A 16,480-nucleotide genomic window follows, 5' to 3' on the forward strand; every position below is an offset into this window, starting at 1 on the left:
ATTAAAAGAAAAATAATTGCTTCGCTTCTACATAAAACAGCCCGCTCCTGCCTTCCCGCGCTATGTGCGCGACCTGCAAGTGTTTTTTTTAGTGTGAACTGCGCATTCTAATGAGAGTAATATAGATGAGAGTACGCCAGGAGTTTTGTGTTTTAACGAGCGTTGGCTATCCCAAGAAAAATACAAGCCATGGCTAAAACGAGGATTTACACAACAAATAGCCTCCTGCAAAGGTTGCCAGAAAAAAATTCAGTTGTTCTCGATGGGAGAGTCTGCGCTGACAAGCCACGTGAAAGGTAAGCCGCAGTAGAGCATTTTGGATTAGGCTAACGTTGCATGTGACGTTCGTTTAAGCTAGTAACGTTAGTGAACTCAATGTGGGATAATTGCTTATGCAGGTGACAATAATTTCAGAGGAGCGTACCTATGTCAGTATGTGCAACAGTCGCCATCCTGTGGTGTTTCATGTCACACAGAATGATTTTAAAAGCAATGTATTTCTACTGGTAGTATTTTTCGTGCCTAAACTTGCTCTATCGAAATCAGTCGCATTAAACCGAAGACACATTTTGAGTTATATACACTGTTGGAAAGAGGATATTCTTAGCTTTCTAACGGAGGAAACATATTTTCGTTTGTACTGGTCTGGGGGAAGCTCGTGTGTTTGTGTATTTTTGCGTTTGTGTGTATTGTGTTTATTTCCCGGGGAAAACACTCACGAGTTACGCATGCTGACGTAAAGTTACTCCGTTCTCCGCATGTAATTATGCCTTTACAAGCTTCAAAGTTGTATTTATCATCTGAATTTGCCGAAAAAGGTTTAATATTCTGAAAGCTAAGACTTTGTTTATTTGAAATCAGATGAAAACAAACTTTAACGGGACCTGCCGTGTTATCTGAGTACTATACGCCATATATTCATAATTTCAGCCAGAGGGAGGGGGAGCAGCGCTATGGAACAGCAGAGTGGCCAACTTTATTGGAGTAGAAGTGTAGTACACAGTTGCATAACATGAAAGTACAAGTATTTTAAAATTGTACTTAACCCTCTATGGCATACTGTTGCCCTCAGACAACAAACCACTTTTTTCGACCTCACACGACCTCACCTCTAAATATATGAATTTTTTTAAATATACACAATGTGACCTGACATGCTAGTGTCCAATAAAATGAGGGAATTATATGGGTGTGGCATTTGGTCTGGGGGTGGAGCAGTCCTTTCTGCAAGCAAAGCTGCAGGGGACTCAGGGCCACCACTTGGTAAGATACATTTCACTTTTTAACATATTAGAAATGTACACAACTTAAAATGCATGAATACCTAAAGAAGTATATTTGATTGTTTAAATAATTATTATGTATTTATTAATTAGCTAAAACTATGTTTTTTTGTTCGTTGCCTCAGGGCAACACTGTGCCACTTAGACCACTTTTTTCCAGGCAATATCATACAAGTGTGCAAATGTGCTCAGCTGTAAAAGGATGAACCTAATCAATGTTTTTACTTTACCATCTACTGATATTTACAGGAAATGGACCCCAAAACATGTTATGGGCAAAGGGACACGATCAGACTGTTAGGGCTATTCCGTCTGACAGTGAGGACAGTGAAGGTCAAGATAGGGTTAGACAGACAGACAGACCCAAAGACCTTCCCTCAGTTTTATTAGATAGAGAAATACCGTGGGTTTATATGGGGAGTTTGTCCATAATTTATATACATATATCAGTGCTTCTCAAAGTGTGGTCCGCGGACCACTGGTGGTCCGTGAGTATATTGGTAAAATTTCAGATTTGAAATAAATAAATGTACATTCCAAACTCTCGCGGGAATATCTCCACAATGGAGCAAGCTTAAGTCTAACTTTCGATTGCATGATATAGCCCAGCGCAACACCTTCGTCCCACATGTTGCCACTTGTTTGTACCATTTTCAGGCGATTTGTAATCTGTTCTAGAAAAACGATGTGTTTTTGGATATTTGTGGAGTTAGGTGGTCCGCGAGTGTTTTTTTATTGGTTAAGTGGTCCTTGGTATGAAAAAGTTTGAGAAACACTGACATATATAAATATATATATATATCTATATATATATATCTATATATATATATATATATATATATATATATATATATATATATATATCTTTGTATGATGTAGAAAGTATGTGCTCTGAGGCCTCGCTCTCTTCACACTGTGCTCGGTTGGTCACATTGTATCAAAAGAAAACGTTTGTCCTAACCTTGGAGAGCCGTGTGTTTACTGCCAACCTAAAAGGACCTCAAAAACACGATCCGTGTACCCATCATTTCCTGGTCTTCTCTAAAGAAGAGGGACCAATGAAAACGTTTTCATGTTGCCGTTGGTCACCATGGAAACATTCATTAGCTAACAATGACATTATTGTTCTATTAATATAAAGGGAGGTCAGGTACTCTTTAAAACAGCTGCTAGTTATGGGTACTTTTTACTGAAGGACATTTCAAAGCCTCTTTACTTTGACTTGAGTAAAGGATGTGTGTACTTTTGCCATCTCTGTAAGCCGCAGAGATCTAGATATTCCAAAGCATGCTTTTGACTGTCATTGGAGCATGACTGAGTTATAAAAGCGTTTAAAACCCTTCTGCTAATATGTATCTTAGAAGCTTATAGATAATCTCATTTCTGTATTCAGCGCCGCGGGGACTCCTGCTGCCGTGCCCAAGCTGTCGAACGCACAGATCTCAGAGCATTACTCCACCTGCATAAAACTCTCCACTGAGAATGTGAGTACATGTGCACAACGTATATTTATAATGTCTGCATCACAGGGGAATCATTAAGAGTCTCACACATTGTCCAACTGAAGCATATCAATAATTACACTTGTTGTGTTTTACATTTTCCCTGCATCAGGTTATTATTTATTTGTACCCATACTGTAGGTAGACTTGGTTTACAGGTAAAAGACAAGGGATCCATTATGACACACATCCCAAACAACGTAGATAGGGATTCGCCAATCGCCAATTTTGGGGCCGATCGCCGGAATCAGTATCGGCCGATCCGATTGAGTGGGCGGGGCCTATGGGGATCTTCCATTTAAAGTGATGTTTAAAACTCGGTTAATGGGGCTCATTCACTGGCGCTTCCACAAACAACAACCAATATAATTATTACATTCAAATGAAGTTTACATTAACTTTGGATAATAACACGGGAGAAATGAGTCCCTCTCTCTCTCTCCTGACAGCCCGTCAGTATCGTCTCATGCAGCTCACTGATCCAGTAATGAGTGACCCGACAGTGAAGAATAAATATATGTATAACTAGTTTAGCTAGTTCCAGAGGCAGATCAAATAGCTAAGTGTGTTAGTTCTAACTCTTATGGCACATTTCCACTGCAGCGGGGTAGCCCCGTTTAAGCGTCCCTAAGCGTCCTCGCTCAGGCCTCGGGCTGCCTCGCTGGCCGTCCGAGGGGCTTAAACGGGGCTACCCGCTGGAAATGCGCCATAAGTGTGTGTTTCACTCCGCTCACCGGTCCGTCACAGCGGGCGGAGCTGCAGAATTTCTGCTTCACACACGTTGCAAACCGCTATTTTACTGTCTTTTTCGGACACCTTAAAAATACTGGGTGAAGCCATTTTGGCGAGCTTGTTTTGCCGCGCACAGAGAAAAGTGTCATGTATTTTACGTCATGTGACCATCGGCTCTCGCGATAGGCATTTTTAGAGAGCCCCGATCGATCGGCAGAGAGTGAGTATAGGAGCATCCCCAAACGTAGATGTACTGGATATCTATCTTTCTGTAATAGTAGAAAGACTTGAAAGAAACAATTAAATACTTATGCATTTCTTTCTTCTTGTTTTGGCAGAAAATCACCACCAAGAATGCCTTTGGTCTGCACCTGATTGATTACATGGCTGATATTCTCAAACAGAAGGACTCTGAGCTCACAAACTTCAAGGTATGAGTTGTTTTTTTGTGTCCACTCTTATAACAACTCCCTTGTTTCCTGAAGTTGAAAAACATGTATCTGTTTCAGCTAAGACTTTGCATCCCCTGTAGAACAAAGAAATATGTGTTTTGATCATTTTATAAATCAGTAAGCTTTCTTTTTCTTGGAGGAACTGTGATTTAGGACCTAAAACGTTTTTCATTCTCCTTTTTTAAAGGTCTTGAACGCAGTGAAGTAGAGCAGTCATGTGTTAAATGACGCTTTCTTAAAGAGTGTGTCCGACAAACAAATCAATCTTCTTACTTTGATCAAATCTGCAGATTAAAAACCCTACAAAAGTCTGATTATGAGCCGTGTCATTTGAGGTTGCAATGGAAAAATCATTATCAGAATTAATCATGTATAAATACTTATTTTTTATTGCATATATATTCGAATTTAGTTTTAACCTTATATACAATGTGCACATTTTTACAAATTCTTACGTTTTCAAATTTTATTTTATCTACTTATTTTATATCTTGGAACGTTTTAATACATATCTTATTTAATTTTAGTCTTTTATTGCATCTTTTATTAAACGTCTTTTATTTAATGTAATTATTTTATTGCAAATTTCTTTACTAAACTGTTATTCTAAATCACTGTCACAAAAATCCCCTTCCCCTTTATTTGACACCCATTATGTCGTGTGCATTGCCCTAAAGCCCCTGTCACACTGTCCCGAAATTGACACCCGATGGACACACAATTAAGGAAATGTTCAAATTCGGCTCTGATCGTAACAACATCGGGCCATTCCTGAGGGCATCTTAAGCCATCGTATGACCGCCGGTGGAGTTTCTCGGGCTCCGGCAGCAACTTCGGGAGCGGTGGCAAAATCTTTGGCAAGTCAAAGATGGCTCAAGATGCCCTCACGAATGTCCCGATGTTGCTACGATCAGAGCCGAATTTGAACATTTCCTTTATCGTGTGTCCATCTGGTTGTTTTATTGCACAACAAAATCATGTAAACATATTATGTAAATAACCCAATTTGTGTTCTGAAACTAAAAAGGATATAATATATTATTTTGAAGGCGAGGAAGTTGTTGTTGCTATGGAAACAACATGACGGAGAAAACTTAATATCTTCTACATATAAAGACGGAGAAAGTAAAGAACAAAGTCTGAAAATATCAGTACAGTATCATAGTACTTTAACATAATTGTTTGTGTTACTTTTGTTGCAGTTGTATGTCTTAAATGTAATGTAAATGTTGCCTTTGTGTGTGGTTCGGGGCCATCTTCGTGCAAAATTCACAATTCCATATTCGTGACTCCATCGGGTGTCAATTTCGGGACAGTGTGACAGGGGCTTTAAGGAACATGTGTGACATCGTGTTTAAAAACTCAAATGGACCTGTGTGTTCTGTGTGCTTTCCTCCTGCAGGTGGCCGCTGGTACTTTAGATGCCAGCACTAAGATCTATGCTGTGAGGGTAGATGCTGTTCATGCCGATGCCTACAGGGTCCTTGGAGGTCTGGGGGCCGAGACCAAACCTGGGGAAGGTGAGACCCTCTCCAATGTGCACTTTCATACGTTGTCGGATTTAGGGCTGAACGATTCATCGATTTTAAATCGGGATTTCTTTTTTGTTCTTCTTGTGTGTCACGTGCCGCTCACACGGGAACGTTTGCGTTTATGCACAGTATTCGTTTTTAAAAAAGTCTTCCGTTCACACGTATTCGTTTCATTTGACGTGTCTGTTCACACGAGAACGCTGGAAACGCTGTAGTACATATGCCGGGACTGTACGTGGCTCTGTACTTCCACACGAGAACGCTCGAAAGCACTGGACACGCTGTAGTACATATGCCGGGCCTGTAACTGGCGCTGTAACTTCCGCCACAAAATACACCAAAAGCAGCGAAGAAGACCCCGGAGCATGGTTGCCATGGTTGCCCTTCTGTTTATGCCCCGCAGTGGATTTAGCAACATGTAGTATTTCATGTAATTCTCCATGTCCACTTGTTGCTGATGGTTATGGTAGAGGAGCTGTAGATTTTGCACTAACATCTGTAGCATGGTCGAGCTGTAGATGTTGTACTAACATCTGTAGCATGGTCAGTAGCAGTAGCACTAGCAGTAGCTACTGACAATAGCTACTGGCCATGCTACAGCAGTGAGCAGCAGAGGTGGGGAGAGGCGGGGCTATGGCTTCATCTATCGGGAAATGATCGTATAGAGGTGATTACACAGAGCCGTTTGACCCCAGAGCGTTTCGTTTGCAAATCTATCCACCTTGGGACCCGTTATCGTTTGTGGGGTCCGTTTATATCCTTTTGTTACGGCCTCGTGTAAATGAAAGGGCTATGTGCTCCACATGCACCAGCCATTGTTAACCAATCAGAAGTGGCCCATGATAGAAGGTAGGGATGCATATCGTTGACCTTTTTACGATACCGATACCACTGAACGATACCGATACTCAACCGATACATATCGTGATACTTTGAAAATGTATCATCCCACAATTACTCCCATGAAGCGCTTTACGATATAGTTAACATGTCAAATGAATATTCAATTCAATTGTGGGACTTCTTGGACCTTTTAGTACTGAACAAACAATGAAAAATACATAAACAATATGAAGAAAACCGATTATGGAATATCTTTTATAACACCCGCCATCAGGTGTGCCGCGTGAATAGCACATCTTGTCAATGCAAACAGACCGTTATAGCACCGTTATAATTAATGTTAAACCTAAGATTCGACTAGAGAACAAATACATAATGGAATAATGGAGCTTTCCTAGATGGTTTGGTGAAACCATCTGAGTCAGGTTAGTAAGGCTCCATCACATGTTTCTATTACAGGGATAATCTTAAACTGAAGTTTGACTTTAAAGCAACCCAACGGAAATGTTATGTAAGTTTAGTTCTTTCACTCGAAGCTCGGGCTGCGGGGGTGCTAGAGACGGGAGCACGTTGATACGACCTTCCTAGCCGGAGATGTGGCCGCATTTTACAATAAATTTCCGTTGGGTCGCTTAAAAACAAATATCGCAAATCGCAATATGTGTCAGAAACATCGCAATTCGATTATTTCCCCAAATCGTGCAGCCCTAGTCGGATTACATTTGAATAGACTGAATCACACTGGAGATAGCATGCAGGATTTATGACCATTTTCCTACAAATGAGTCCAATATTTGACATTTTTTGTGTAATTTCTTTTCACGCATGAACAGACCAGGGTTCAAAAGATGATGATAACGACGGAGATGGTGACGCGACCACGAAGCAGCCGAAGAAAAAGAGACCCCCGAAGAAGACTGTGGAGCAAAACCTGGCAAACATCAACAGCGCCGAGTCTGAGAGGAAGTGTGAGGTACGGGGGCGTCTTTACAGGAACACATTTAACACCTTTTATAATACGATGATCGTTGGGCAGAATCAACCTAACAGTTCATATTAATATTTACCATTTTCTAATTCTTAAAATCTATTAAATCAACTTTTTTTGTGCTCGAACTCAGGAACTAAACCTTTGTTTCGAGCTGAAAATGTAGTTCCTTTACTAAAGTTAAACATATAATATGTAATAATTCTGCATTAAAATATATTTAAAAAACCCGACTAGACGTATGTTAGATATTCTAAGTTGTGTACTTACATCACCTCCAGATATATATAATTTTAAATAAGAATTACTCCTATTTTTTTTTTCACTTTAGTTTTTATTACATAAAAGCATTACAACAGTTGTGCACGTACATAACAACCAAAACAAAAATAAACAATGCAATACAGCTAAAGATACAAATACAGAGATAATATAAAATAAAAATGCCTTCTGATTACCTGGGGTAGCAACGCAGTGTAGGCGGGGCGATCGGCTTTTTTTTTTTAGAATCAAAGTGTGGGGAACACTGCCAGGTATTTACCGGCAGAGCTCCCCTCTGTATCCTCCGGTATGCCAAAGATCCTGATGTTGTTCTTCTTCCGTTAATTTGTCTTGCATCTGCCGTGTATGATCCGACATTCCCAACAGTGCACCGTTAGCCACTGACTGCCACTCTTCTAACTCAGCTTTGCGTGTCTGGGCTTCGCTAACACACATTTTCTGAGTCAGTAGTTCGTTTTGATTTTCTGTGAGCTTACTATAGAATTCTTTCCGGAGGTTATTAATTTCTTCTTTCGCTTCCTTCTTCAGTTCATCTTTAAATGTGGATAGCTGGTGTCGTAGATCCTGCTTGAGCTCTCGGATATCATTGCTAATAGCTGCCAGCCCGGCACGTAGCATATCTGCGGTGCCCCGTGGCTCCGGTGTCTCTGTTAGCTCTCCCTCGTGTTCGCTAGCTTCGGCGGATTCGTCCATTTCGGGTTGTTCTCTTAATTTGTCCCGCTTTTTGTTAGATTTCCGGCTTTTCTATTGTTTTGCCCACTCATTTCTTACTTTTCGTCGTAGAGTAGTTGACTTTCGTGGGTTTATTCAGGACCGACCTGAGAGAGTTGGTTAACTTGCGTCTTCTCACTCCACCATCATACCGGAAGTCCCCACTCTGGACTCTGTTTGAGTGCAATATATATGTTTTGACCTTGCAGCTGTTTTCATGTGACTTATATTAATACCTCTCTCCCCCCCCCCCCCAGGTGGACCCCATGTTTCAGAGGATGGCTGCCTCGTTCGATGAGAGCAGCACGGCGGGTGTCTTCCTGTCCGTCCTCTTCTGTGAGAACAATCGCTGCGAGCTGCTGTTTCCCTCCAACATGACCCTGCTGCAGTCCACTCCCTCCTACTCTCCCCCCCGACCCCTGACCGTCCCTGCATCCCCCTTCATGGGTAAAGAAAACATTTAAAAGCTTCAAAAAATGTGCAAGGATGATATATTTCTGGACCCTTAAGGCAGCAGCTATCTGGTTCCCTCCACAAAAAGCCAATAGGATGTAAAAAGAAATAATGTCATGGTTTATGATACTTATCTGTTAGTTTAGCAGGATAATCTCCACATACTACGAAACTTTATGATTTCTGAAGTAAAAAGCGAATGTTGGGCTATAAAGGAACTACAGCTCGGTCACATGACTTCACGTCACCACCGCTAAGCTAAAGGTGGCTAATGTTGGGCTATAAAGGAACTACAGCACGGTCACATGACTTCACGTCACCACCGCTAAGCTAAAGGTGGCTAATGTTGGGCTATAAAGGAACTACAGCACGGTTACATGACTTCACGTCACCACCGCTAAGCTAAAGGAGGCTAATGTTGGGCTATAAAGGAACTACAGCACGGTCACATGACTTCACGTCACCACCGCTAAGCTAAAGGTGGCTAATGTTGGGCTATAAAGGAACTACAGCACGGTCACATGACTTCACGTCACCACCGCTAAGCTAAAGGTGGCTAATGTTGGGCTATAAAGGAACTACAGCACGGTTACATGACTTCACGTCACCACCGCTAAGCTAAAGGAGGCTAATGTTGGGCTATAAAGGAACTACAGCACGGTCACATGACTTCACGTCACCACCGCTAAGGTAAAGGAGGCTAATGTTGGGCTATAGAGGAACTACAGCACGGTCACATGACTTCACGTCACCACCGCTAAGCTAAAGGTGGCTAATGATGGGCTATAAAGGAACTACAGCACGGTCACATGACTTCACGTCACCACCACTAAGCTAAAGGTGGCTAATGTTGGGATATAAAGGAACTACAGCACGGTCACATGACTTCAGGTCACCACCGCTAAGCTAAAGGTGGCTAATGTTGGGCTATAAAGGAACTACAGCACGGTCACATGACTTCAGGTCACCACCGCTAAGCTAAAGGAGGCTAATATTGGCCGTGTTGTCGTAGGACAAACATCTCTTGGCCCTTATTTCAAGATAACAACCATAAACACATTCAGAAACCATTGACTTCTAGGAAGTGCTAAAAGGTTGACTATTTTCTGGTTTTTTGGACTCATTCCTGCACCACTCTATGGAACACTGTTTCCATTAAGTCTTATCTGTTCCTCAGTATAACATCATCTCTGTGTGTTTCTCACAGCTGGACTTCAGCGCTCCAAAGAGAAAACTTCCATCTGCCCGTCGCTGCAGGACTTCTCCTTCACCAGCTGGGACCCTGAGCAGGTCAGAGAAACCACCAAACCTTATATTATAAACTCAATTAGAAACATATTTCCAAAGGTATTCGAGCGTCGTTATAATCCAGACCCTGTGAACCTCCCTGCAGACGATGAACCAGCTGCTGGAGAAGATGCAGCAAGGCGACCACGTGTTCGATGTGAACGCTGAGCCGGAGCCCGAGGAGGACGACGCACCCGACTTCGACGCCGACTACGACGATGCCGACTGTGAGGAAAGAGGGAAGGAGTTCAAGGAGGGCTGCGAGGCGTCTGGATCCGGCAGGGGGAGGTAAGGTCTTCTCTGAGAACGCCACCCCTAAACATACTGTCCATAGCTCTTAGTATTTCAGACCCTGGTCGCTGTGGTTGAAACACCTCAAAAGTTTCTTAGCCCCCTGGGAAAGTTACTGGGGTTAAAAAGGGGCTTCGGAGACATCGGGTGTATCAGATAAGTGTATTCATTTATAATAATAATAATAACTGCTTACATTTATATGGCGCCTTTCAGGGGACCCACGGTCGCTTTACAGAAAAACAGGAGTAAAAAAACAGTCAGGCAAACAGCGTGCGTGCGTGCGTGCGTGTGTGTGTGTGTGGTCCTCACGTTGCTGTGTTGTCGCTTCAGGGACGTTATTCCCATCGGAGAGGGAGACATCGCCACCATGTGTCTGCAGCTGTCCTCTCAGCCCAGAGAGTATTCCTACTTCAGCCCCAGAACCATGGCCGCCTGGGCCGGGCCCGGGTACTGGCAGTTCAAACCCAAACACAAGCGTGAGTGGAAATTAATATCAAATATAACCTCCCTTTATATTAATAGAACAATAATGTCATTGTTAGCTAATGAATGTTTCCATGGTGACCAACGGCAACATGACAACGTTTTCATTGGTCCCTCTTCTTTAGAGAAGACCAGGAAATGATGGATACACGGATCGTGTTCAAATCAATAGGCACGCAATGACTCTAAATAATAATGATCACGCCACCAAACACACATTCAGACTAAAGGAACCAGCCTGTTTGGGAAATGAGAGAAGTAGAAAGTACAGGTATTTGAGTTCAACATGTAACAAGTAGAAAGTACAGGTATTTGAGTTCAACATGTAAGAAGTAGAAAGTACAGGTATTTGAGTTCAACATGTAAGAAGTAGAAAGTACAGGTATTTGAGTTCAACATGTAAGAAGTAGAAAGTACAGGTATTTGAGTTCAACATGTAAGAAGTAGAAAGTACAGGTATTTGGGTTCAACATGTAAGAAGTAGAAAGTACAGGTATTTGGGTTCAACATGTAAGAAGTAGAAAGTACAGGTATTTGAGTTCAACATGTAAGAAGTAGAAAGTACAGGTATTTGAGTTCAACATGTAAGAAGTAGAAAGTACAGGTATTTGGGTTCAACATGTAAGAAGTAGAAAGTACAGGTATTTGAGTTCAACATGTAAGAAGTAGAAAGTACAGGTATTTGAGTTCAACATGTAAGAAGTAGAAAGTACAGGTATTTGGGTTCAACATGTAAGAAGTAGAAAGTACAGGTATTTGTGTTCAACATGTGAGAAGTAGAAAGTACAGGTATTTGTGTTCAACATGTAAGAAGTAGAAAGTACAGGTATTTGAGTTCAACATGTAAGAAGTAGAAAGTACAGGTATTTGTGTTCAACATGTAAGAAGTAGAAAGTACAGGTATTAGTGTTCAACATGTAAGAAGTAGAAAGTACAGGTATTTGAGTTCAACATGTAAGAAGTAGAAAGTACAGGTATTAGTGTTCAATATGTAAGAAGTAGAAAGTACAGGTATTTGAGTTCAACATGTAAGAAGTACAAAGTACAGGTATTTGTGTTCAACATGTAAGAAGTAGAAAGTACAGGTATTTGGGTTCAACATGTAAGAAGTAGAAAGTACAGGTATTTGTGTTCAACATGTAAGAAGTAGAAAGTACAGGTATTTGGGTTCAACATGTAAGAAGTAGAAAGTACAGGTATTTGAGTTCAACATGTAAGAAGTAGAAAGTACAGGTATTTGAGTTCAACATGTAAGAAGTAGAAAGTACAGGTATTTGAGTTCAACATGTGAGAAGTAGAAAGTACAGGTATTTGGGTTCAACATGTAAGAAGTAGAAAGTACAGGTATTTGTGTTCAACATGTAAGAAGTAGAAAGTACAGGTATTTGTGTTCAACATGTAAGAAGTAGAAAGTACAGGTATTTGTGTTCAACATGTAAGAAGTAGAAAGTACAGGTATTTGGGTTCAAAATGTAAGAAGTAGAAAGTACAGGTATTTGTGTTCAACATGTAAGAAGTAGAAAGTACAGGTATTTGTGTTCAACATGTAAGAAGTAGAAAGTACAGGTATTTGGGTTCAACATGTAAGAAGTAGAAAGTACAGGTATTTGTGTTCAACATGTGAGAAGTAGAAAGTACAGGTATTTGTGTTCAAAATGTAAGAAGTAGAAAGTACAGGTATTTGGGTTCAACATGTAAGAAGTAGAAAGTACAGGTATTTGAGTTCAACATGTAAGAAGTAGAAAGTACAGGTATTTGTGTTCAACATGTAAGAAGTAGAAAGTACAGGTATTTGGGTTCAACATGTAAGAAGTAGAAAGTACAGGTATTTGTGTTCAACATGTAAGAAGTAGAAAGTACAGGTATTTGTGTTCAAAATGTAAGAAGTAGAAAGTACAGGTATTTGGGTTCAACATGTAAGAAGTAGAAAGTACAGGTATTTGTGTTCAACATGTAAGAAGTAGAAAGTACAGGTATTTGTGTTCAAAATGTAAGAAGTAGAAAGTACAGGTATTTGGGTTCAACATGTAAGAAGTAGAAAGTACAGGTATTTGGGTTCAACATGTAAGAAGTAGAAAGTACAGGTATTTGGGTTCAACATGTAAGAAGTAGAAAGTACAGGTATTTGGGTTCAACATGTAAGAAGTAGAAAGTACAGGTATTTGTGTTCAAAATGTAAGAAGTAGAAAGTACAGGTATTTGTGTTCAAAATGTAAGAAGTAGAAAGTACAGGTATTTGAGTTCAACATGTAAGAAGTAGAAAGTACAGGTATTTGAGTTCAACATGTAAGAAGTAGAAAGTACAGGTATTTGAGTTCTGTTGGAGATTTGGAGGATGTTGAGAACCAACCTCGTCTCCGCGTGTCGTTTGCTAAGCTGGGTGAGTTCGTAGAAAAGGAAGGGATTAAGAAACACCAGAATACAAGTTAAACAATAATCTTGCTTTAATGATATACAGTAACAGCCCAAAATACACATACAAACACAAAGACAAAGGAAGTACTTCCTGCTCCTTCTCTGTCCTACCCTCCTGGTCAGCCTGAAGAAAAAGAGAATGAACCCCGAGAAAACACAGTGTTTCATACTAAAAACACAGGAGGGGGTGTGAGCGGGCTTTTCCCCCGAGGTCATCTTATTGGCAGAGACCAAGACATGGCCTGTCGTACCCAATCAGTGCGACACAGCAGAAGAAACCCCGCTCACATCTTGTAGCCAGCCCCCCACCCCGTTTATGGCCCTTTGTCCCTGGGTCCATCCCCCCACCCCGTTTATGGCCCTTCAGGTTACCACACACAAGTTAAAAGTATGTTTTAAGATATAGTTGTTATAGTTGGCTAAATATACGTAATACATGTTAATTACTTTCATATCAATAATAACGAGGAACCCGTTACCTATGCTCTTAAGCAGTATTAGAGATGCTTTTCAAATAGTCAAACTTCTCACAGGCTTACCTATAGCCCCTCCATTTGTTTGAGCTATTGTTCACATCTTTACTTCAAATAAAAGGTTTCACATTGCATATTTTCAGCTTCCTTTACACATACTGCTATTATTAACACAAAGTAACTAACCACACACCTCTATTGAAAACAAGTCGATTCCCCTGACAATTGACATGCTGAACCTCTTCGGAATGCGCTCCCTCCCCCACCTCTCTCGTCCCTGTCATAAAAACTGCTTCCATTTCATATAGAGTAATAAAAGATGTTTAAGCTAATTTCTCCACAATGTTTGTAGCCATTTAGTACCCACACATGAAAGAATAAGAACAGAGGTATAGTTGACCAGTAATCATGTAGCATTTATATTTACTTCAATGAAAACACATACACATCTGCTACAAGATTGTGTCACGCACCCCCCTTCTTTTACGAGGGAAGCATTCCAGCGTCTGGCACTATTCCCAAATATGGAGATCTCCTGCTCCAATCCTTCTCTAAACACACAGAATTCACCTCAATATATTGGGAGAGGAAAAGATACTTTGTCCCTTCAAATTTAACACACATGAACATATATAAGGTGACACCAAAATGAATATACCAGATTTTACTTTCCTGTCATACCCCGTTACTTTAATCCTTCAAATAATTCAAATAATCCTTCAGTTCAACATGTAAGAAGTAGAAAGTACAGGTATTTGAGTTCAAAATGTAAGAAGTAGAAAGTACAGGTATTTGTGTTCAACATGTAAGAAGTAGAAAGTACAGGTATTTGAGTTCAAAATGTAAGAAGTAGAAAGTACAGGTATTTGTGTTCAACATGTAAGAAGTAGAAAGTACAGGTATTTGAGTTCAAAATGTAAGAAGTAGAAAGTACAGGTATTTGTGTTCAACATGTAAGAAGTAGAAAGTACAGGTATTTGAGTTCAAAATGTAAGAAGTAGAAAGTACAGGTATTTGAGTTCAACATGTAAGAAGTAGAAAGTACAGGTATTTGAGTTCAACATGTAAGAAGTAGAAAGTACAGGTATTAGTGTTCAACATGTAAGAAGTAGAAAGTACAGGTATTTGAGTTCAACATGTAAGAAGTAGAAAGTACAGGTATTTGGGTTCAACATGTAAGAAGTAGAAAGTACAGGTATTTGAGTTCAACATGTAAGAAGTAGAAAGTACAGGTATTTGTGTTCAACATGTAAGAAGTAGAAAGTACAGGTATTTGGGTTCAACATGTAAGAAGTAGAAAGTACAGGTATTTGTGTTCAACATGTAAGAAGTAGAAAGTACAGGTATTTGGGTTCAACATGTAAGAAGTAGAAAGTACAGGTATTTGAGTTCAACATGTAAGAAGTAGAAAGTACAGGTATTTGGGTTCAACATGTGAGAAGTAGAAAGTACAGGTATTTGAGTTCAACATGTAAGAAGTAGAAAGTACAGGTATTTGTGTTCAAAATGTAAGAAGTAGAAAGTACAGGTATTTGTGTTCAACATGTAAGAAGTAGAAAGTACAGGTATTTGATTTCAACATGTAAGAAGTAGAAAGTACAGGTATTTGAGTTCAACATGTAAGAAGTAGAAAGTACAGGTATTTGTGTTCAAAATGTAAGAAGTAGAAAGTACAGGTATTTGAGTTCAACATGTAAGAAGTAGAAAGTACAGGTATTTGTGTTCAACATGTAAGAAGTAGAAAGTACAGGTATTTGAGTTCAACATGTAAGAAGTAGAAAGTACAGGTATTTGAGTTCAACATGTAAGAAGTAGAAAGTACAGGTATTTGTGTTCAAAATGTAAGAAGTAGAAAGTACAGGTATTTGAGTTCAACATGTAAGAAGTAGAAAGTACAGGTATTTGAGTTCAACATGTAAGAAGTAGAAAGTACAGGTATTTGTGTTCAACATGTGAGAAGTAGAAAGTACAGGTATTTGAGTTCAACATGTAAGAAGTAGAAAGTACAGGTATTTGTGTTCAACATGTGAGAAGTAGAAAGTACAGGTATTTGAGTTCAACATGTAAGAAGTAGAAAGTACAGGTATTTGGGTTCAACATGTAAGAAGTAGAAAGTACAGGTATTTGTGTTCAAAATGTAAGAAGTAGAAAGTACAGGTATTTGAGTTCAACATGTAAGAAGTAGAAAGTACAGGTATTTGAGTTCAACATGTAAGAAGTAGAAAGTACAGGTATTTGTGTTCAACATGTAAGAAGTAGAAAGTACAGGTATTTGAGTTCAACATGTAAGAAGTAGAAAGTACAGGTATTTGAGTTCAACATGTGAGAAGTAGAAAGTACAGGTATTTGTGTTCAACATGTGAGAAGTAGAAAGTACAGGTATTTGTGTTCAACATGTGAGAAGTAGAAAGTACAGGTATTTGAGTTCAACATGTGAGAAGTAGAAAGTACAGGTATTTGAGTTCAACATGTGAGAAGTAGAAAGTACAGGTATTTGTGTTCAACATGTAAGAAGTAGAAAGTACAGGTATTTGAGTTCAACATGTGAGAAGTAGAAAGTACAGGTATTTGAGTTCAACATGTGAGAAGTAGAAAGTACAGGTATTAGTGTTCAACATGTAAGAAGTAGAAAGTACAGGTATTTGTGTTCAACATGTAAGAAGTAGAAAGTACAGGTATTTGAGTTCAACATGTGAGAAGTAGAAAGTACAGGTATTTGTGTTCAACATGTGAGAAGTAGAAAGTACAGG

The 16,480-nt window shown here is 39.8% G+C and overlaps 1 protein-coding gene across 2 annotated transcripts in view; it reads left to right on the forward strand.

Annotated features, from left to right (window-relative positions):
- The window catches only part of ncaph (non-SMC condensin I complex, subunit H), a 34,620-nt gene that overhangs the window by 2,163 nt on the left and 15,977 nt on the right, over window positions 1-16,480 (forward strand). The window contains exons 1-9 of one of the 2 annotated variants that reach the window (XM_079690028.1): window positions 104-296; window positions 2,677-2,767; window positions 3,856-3,948; window positions 5,372-5,489; window positions 7,178-7,317; window positions 8,583-8,772; window positions 9,986-10,068; window positions 10,172-10,353; window positions 10,690-10,835. In XM_079690028.1, the coding sequence (XP_079546154.1) occupies window positions 190-296; window positions 2,677-2,767; window positions 3,856-3,948; window positions 5,372-5,489; window positions 7,178-7,317; window positions 8,583-8,772; window positions 9,986-10,068; window positions 10,172-10,353; window positions 10,690-10,835 (1,150 nt within the window). In that variant the 5' untranslated portion in view covers window positions 104-189. Of the gene's footprint in view, window positions 1-103; window positions 297-2,676; window positions 2,768-3,855; window positions 3,949-5,371; window positions 5,490-7,177; window positions 7,318-8,582; window positions 8,773-9,985; window positions 10,069-10,171; window positions 10,354-10,689; window positions 10,836-16,480 lie in introns of those variants that run through there. The other variant, XM_079690027.1, reaches the window with a different exon arrangement.

This window comes from Notothenia rossii (assembly GCF_949606895.1).
Source record: "Notothenia rossii genome assembly, chromosome: 6".
Taxonomy (NCBI): domain Eukaryota; kingdom Metazoa; phylum Chordata; class Actinopteri; order Perciformes; family Nototheniidae; genus Notothenia; species Notothenia rossii.